At 48.8% G+C, this 6,494-nt stretch overlaps 1 protein-coding gene across 1 annotated transcript; it reads right to left on the bottom strand.

Moving 5' to 3' along the window:
* Nucleotides 1-3,475, bottom strand: LOC121587662. The gene is made up of 2 exons (XM_041904648.1): nt 3,057-3,475; nt 1-112 (listed from the first exon to the last, which is right to left on the bottom strand). Exons 1-2 carry the CDS (start codon nt 3,366-3,368, stop codon nt 89-91), a joined length of 336 nt encoding a protein of 111 aa, XP_041760582.1. The 5' UTR covers nt 3,369-3,475; the 3' UTR covers nt 1-88.
* Between the last annotated feature and the right edge of the window lie 3,019 nt (nt 3,476-6,494).

Below are 6,494 nucleotides of genomic sequence, written 5' to 3'. Positions count from 1 at the left end.
AGGTGGTTTGGGGTTATGGGAAAGTCCAGGTCCTCATCGAGCGGTATGTAGGTCAGCGGCCGGGAGTTTACCATCATCTCAATCTCCGTCATCGTGGTGAGCAGTATTTCATCTGTCGGTAAACGTGGTAAATTAAAATTACATAAAATCTTCTTTACTGATTGTACCAGGCGCTCCCAACATCCACCAAAGTGCGGTGCGGCCGGCGGATTGAAGCTCCACTTCAGCTCGGATGAGCTGAATCTCGACTGCAGTGTAGCTTCATCTACTTCCTTCAGGGCAGCGTTGAGCTCTCGTGCGGCCCCAATGAAGTTAGTGCCCCTGTCACTAACAATTTCTCGCGGTGAGCCTCTTCTAGCGATGAATCGACGGATTGCTAGGATACAAGAAGCAGTAGTTAGCGAATGGGCCAGTTCGATGTGTATCGCACGAGTCGTGAGACAGGTGAACAGCGCTCCCCAGCGCTTTTCCGAGCGTCGTCCCACTACCACAAGTATCGGTCCGAAATAGTCCAGTCCTGTATGTGTGAAAGCCCTTTGAGATACGGCTAATCTCTGGCGAGGAATGTTGCCCATCAGCGGCGGGTTTGGTAAAGCATTCTTCACCTTGCAGTGCTGACAGCCACGTCGAACCCGGTTAAATTCCATCAGCAGCTTTGGTACGTAGTAACGAATACGCAGTTGGTTTATCACCGTTCTGTGGCTTCGATGGCAGTACCGTTCATGGAAGTCCCTGATGATTAGGTCGGTTACGTGATGTCGTCTCGGTAAGATCGCCGGTTTTGCCAATGATGCTTCTACAAAAGAACTTTCAGTTAACCGCCCACACACCCTCAATATCCCCTTTTCGTCTATCATAGGTGATAATTTGTACAACACGCTGTCGCGAGCAATTGGCTTCTTCCACGGATGATTTTGCTGTGCATCACTCTTGAGCCGCTTAATGTCCGATGAAAATCCATCGGCCTGAGTCCAGATGAGCAGCGACTGCTCGGAATCCAACAATTCCTGTTGTGTCAATGGACCATCGATCTTCGCTAACTGTTGAACATGCCTTCGCATGTTCCCGATGAAACGATGAACGTAACCCACCGTCCTTAACAATCTCTTCCATCGCGAGAATCGCGCGAAATCAACTACGGTGGCATCTGCAACTTGATGCATTAAACTGTGGCGAAATTCTTCCAAGGTTTCACCTGGGTCGACAGGGTTAATCGGCCACTTATCTTCTGACTCCCACAGGAACTCAGGACCGCGGAACCACCTGCTGGATGAACACAAGTCAGGATTCCCTTGCCATTTGGTTCCGTCGTCGGCAACGTTGACCTTGGTGGAGAGCCAGCGCCATTCATCTACGTTCGTTGTTTCCACTAATTCGCTCACTCGAAATGCGACGAAGGCACTATATCGTCTATGATCCGAGCGAATCCAGCTCACAACGTTGCGTGAATCCGTCCAAAAAATCCTTTTTGTTATTTTTAGGCGATGCGCTTTCATTATGTGATCTGCGAACCGGGCTCCTATCACTGCCGCTTGGAGTTCTAAACGTGGTATAGATAGTAACTTCAGTGGAGCAACCCTTGTCTTGGAACCTACAATCGCACATTCTACGACGCTGTTTTCCTCGTACCGTAAGTACACCACCACAGCCATTCCATATTGACTCGCGTCACTGAAGACATGCAACTGCACGTTTGTTGTATTGACTGATGTAATACCTCTGTAACATCGTCTGATGACAATTTTTTCTAGTTCGGGCAATAGTCCAACCCACTTCTTCCATTTCTTCCCTGATTCGCCATCGACAGGGCTATCCCAAGTCGTACCGGATCTCCATAAGTCCTGTAGTAGAATCTTGAGGAACATCAGAAAGTGGCCAATGAGCCCCAAAGGATCGTAGATCATCATCAGCGTGCTCAAAACTTCACGCTTTGATGGTAGTCTTTCTAATGTTAACAGCTTCTTATCTATGCGTGGAGTTATTCGGAATGTAAACGTATCATCCGAGGTATTCCACCACATACCCAATACTTTTTCGGTCCCTTTGTCGCGACTCATATCGATGGACAGTTCGTCATTAGCTCCCCAACGCATCTTTTGTACAACTTCCTTAGAGTTGGATAACCAATTTCGGATTTCGAATCCGCCCTGCGCATGTATAAAGCGTACGTTTTCTGCCAATGTGACAGCCTCTTCGACTGTTTCTACGCTCGCCAACATATCATCCACATAGTGCTCGTGTTTGATGCACTCTACTGCGCGTGGGAATCGCTGGGCAAACCTCTCCGCGTTGAGGTTTTTAACAAATTGAGCGCTAGATGGTGAGCAAGCGGCCCCAAAAGTCATAACTGACACGGCGTAAACGCTAGGACCTCCGTCCGATTTATTACCATCATCCCAAAAGATCAGCTGGCTTCGTTGATCGACAGGCTTCATGCGCACCTGGAAAAACATCTCACGGATGTCGCCAGTCACGGCAGTGCGAAACTCGCGAAATCTGTACAGCACTTGTACCAAACTAGTTAACTGATCTGGTCCAGTTAGCAAAAATGTGTTCAAGCTTGCTCCGTGTACCTGCGCCGCAGCGTCGAACACCATCCTCAGTTTACCGGGCTTGTTCGGATTGTAGACGGGGAAAATTGGCAAATACCAGTCCCTTTCCCTTCTCTCTGCTAGTTCTCGTTCCTGCATCAGCCGAATGTATCCCTTCTCGATGTACTCTCGCATTTTGGCATTTATCGCAGTCTCTAACACTGGATCCTTACTCATCCTTCTTTTCAGGCACGCATGACGACGGAGAGCCATTTCTCGATTACAGGGGAGGCGTACGTTGTCGTACTTCCACAACAATCCTGTTTCGTACCGACCGTGTAATAACCGTGTATCAGAACTGAGCATAGTAATTGCTCTCTCCTCTTCCTTGGAAAGCAGTTTACGGGGAGTATTGATTCCCATAGAATCCAACGAAAAATATTCCTTCAACGCTGTGTTAATGCTTTCCCCCCCATTCTCATTACAGATACATAAGTGGAAGTTATTGTACGTGGTTCTACTTACGGTTGTCGGTGTAGCACATGGACCAAACACAGTCCATCCAAGTCTCGTCTTTGCGGCGATTGGTTCGTCAAAGCTCCCTTCAGCGCACCGTGACGGTTTTCCCAGGTGGATATTGTCCATACCAATCAGGATTCGTGGCTTCACTCCAACATAAGAAGCTATCGGCAGGCCCCTTAGGTGTGAGTATTTCTGGGCCAGTTCCTCGAGCGGTAGCGTTTGTGCTGGAAGTGATAACTCATTCACTGTGTGCACCTTTTGAAGATCGTATGTTGGAGCTCCCCTGTAGACACCTGATACCCGCAGCGACACCATTAACGAATTGGCCTCCTCGCGTGTAGTGTCACCAGTCCATTTCAGGCACAATGGATGTGGAATGCCCTCAATGCCAAGTTCGTCGATCAACCTTCGATCAATAAACGTCGCCGAGGAGCCTTCGTCTAAGAAGGCGTAAGTGTTGACATCCTTCTTCCCGCCGTATATTGTGATAGGGATGTAACGAAAGAGTGAATTCGGTTTAGTGCTAACGTGAGTGTTCAGTGCGTGTTGTGTGCTGCCGCTGCGTTGTGTAGTGTCACATTCAACGTGAAGCAGTTGGTGGTGTTTCGCCTGGCATCCGTCCATGCCGCAAGGAGATCGGACGAAACACGGACCTCGGTGTGTTCCGAGACATATATGGCACCGACGATGTTCGTTAATATAAACTCGACGTTCCTGGATCGTTAGCTCGTGAAACCTTGCGCAATCTACGAGTGTGCGACATGTATCGTGGCAAAGCGCACATGTAGTGGTACGGTGAACGTTTAGGTGGTGGTGGTTAGTAAGTGGTCGGCGCGCCGGTTGTGATCGCGTCGTTTCGGTGTGTTGCGTGTATTTTTCGAACGGGTTAACCTCGGTACTCGCGGCCACCGCAATTTCAGTAAACCACTTGCCGAATTCTTCTATGGTCTTCCTCGGTAACTTCACCTTATAGCGTGCCCATTCCAGGCGTCTCTCGGCCGGTAATTTTGCAACTAACTCCTTAAGCAACGCAACATTGCAATTATAATCTTCTAGACCGGACGCTTTTATTGTGGCGCACAACTTGCGTACTGCCTTGCCAAAGTTCGCCAAGGTATCAAGCCTTTCGGCTCTGACTGGTGGTAACCTTCTCACCTTATCGACGAGGTTGTCCACTATCAGGTCGGGACGACCATACTCTGTCCGCAGAATGTCTAAAACTTCCTTTAGACCGTCCGGGAGTAGAAGCACGTGATCCACGGACTCTAATGCAGGTCCACGTAGCGCCTGCTGGAGTCGGATGAGATTTTCGTCATCAGTGAAACCACAAGCCTTGGTGGATCGTTCATAAACGGCTATGAACAGCGGCCACTGCTCCACAGACCCTGAGAACACAGGGAGCTCCTTGGGTGTGCTATCCCGCGCGGCCTTTTGACTTGGCGTCAAAAGGTTCCCCATTACGGCATTTTGATTCGCGGGTGTCGGCTTCAACGTCGAGTTGACGCCGTATGGTGCCGCCATCGCCATCGCGCCAACCTGGTTTGGCTGGCCAAAGTGCTTGGTACGGTGCGTTTTGATGGAGTCTTCCACCGCGCGTCTCCACTGTGCATATTCCCGTTCCATGGCAGCGGCTTGGTCTTCTGCCAAGGTCCGGTCGTAATCCGGGGGGAAGCTGGACATTGCTGGGGACGATGGTTGATGACACCGGCTTGCGTCCGCCATCGTGCATTCCTCTCGTGATGACGTTGGTGTTGCTTCAGCGGCTAACTGCGTAGCGCCCGTTGTTGCCGAGTTATGTTTCACTGTGGTCGAAGGTGAATGACCGATGCATTCGCCATCGTGATGAACCATCAAGTTTGTTCCAATATCATTCGTCTTTTGCATCCAGACTTCTGTTTTCCGCACAAAATCGCTTACATGGCTGCCTCGATCTGAAATCTCTTCCTCGAGTTCCAGTTCACATAGTTCCAGTTCGAGCTCCTTCTGAACCTTCTCGAGCTCAAACTGTTTCCTGCGGATCTCAAGCCGCTTCCTCCTCACCTCCAGGTCGCGGGGTAGTCCCGCGGGCTGCGAGGCTGACTCGTCTTTGTTTGCAGCATCTTCCACGACGCTCACGCGCCTCTCCGGGGAGATGCTGGACGTTTCACCTAGCTGCTGCTGCGTCTCCACCACCACACAGCTTGCGTCCTGTACTGCTCTTTCGTTCATCATCGCAACGAAACAACGTTCCTTCACGGTTTGTGTCACTCGCGGATTCGCACTACTCCCGGTGGCGAGATTTATATACGATCGTATCGCGCGCGTAACTTCGGAATACTATAAACGATTACTCGTCACTGCACGTTCGCGGCGTCTTCACTATACTTTCAACTGAAAGATTTACGAGTTATTCCGCGCGTTTGTTCGTATTACTTCGGTTGAAGATTTATATACGTTTCAGTGTGGTGAACGAATCCAAAGTTTGTATATTTATCACTGTGAAGAACTAATTTTGTGAAATGTTGCGAAAAGGTACTCAAAGAAAATTAAGTAGATATTTCTAACGGCGAAAAATCACAAAATTAGTTTATTCTCCGAGTAACTGGCGCGAAAAGAGGCCGGGAGTCCGTCCTCCGGCCCTTTTATCCTCTCACCCTCCCGCCATCGCGATTCAATCGCGATGGAGTTTTCTCCTGTCGAGCAGTGGAACTCTACAACAGTTTCCTCTCTACATTTGTGGTGTTCCCCAAAACCATAACAAACGCTGTTGTCACAACAGAAATGTTTGAAAAAAATAAAGCAAAAAAACAATTTGTACTATTTTTCAGCTCCATTGGACGCGTTTCTAGATAAGCCGAGTGCCCGTTTCACGCATTCGCCCTGTTGAATTTTAAAGTGGAGCTCTGTTTTTCTCCTTTCATTTTTTTCAAACCAATCCAACCCCGTGTGCAGCGTGCGAAACGAATTAAAGCTTCAAGTATCGTTTTCCATTTTCCAACTCGGACAACAACAAAAAAAAAAAAACACATTCATTCACGGCACGTATCAAATGCGAAACCGAACGGTTCTTACCGTAAATGGGATGTTTCGCTTAAAATCTGTATATAATGTGTTTGGCGTTTCCTGCGGCACTATCGCCACCATAGTGCGAAGCGAACCTCGAACCTTTCAATCGACACCAAAGGTGGTATGGGGGGAGCGTTTTTTGTTCTTGTTTTTCTACCTCTTCTTTTTACTTACTATAGCGTGCCCTTTTTGCACGGGGCTTTAGGTGAAACCCTCTCTCTCTCTCTCTCTATTTCTCTCGCTCCCAAAATGCACATTGACGATGAGATGATGTTTAAATGTGACGGGCGCCAAATGTGCCCCCAAAATGAAAGGCAACAAAATCGTTTGCCATTCAGGGATATTGTCGCTGGAAGCGATAACCTTTGCGAAAATAAAACGAACATCCTGCGGTGC

This window comes from Anopheles merus, chromosome 2R (assembly GCF_017562075.2).
Source record: "Anopheles merus strain MAF chromosome 2R, AmerM5.1, whole genome shotgun sequence".
Lineage (NCBI taxonomy): Eukaryota > Metazoa > Arthropoda > Insecta > Diptera > Culicidae > Anopheles > Anopheles merus.
The sequence above is the reverse complement of the archived record's forward strand: the minus strand, read 5'-3'. Positions and strand labels throughout refer to the sequence as shown.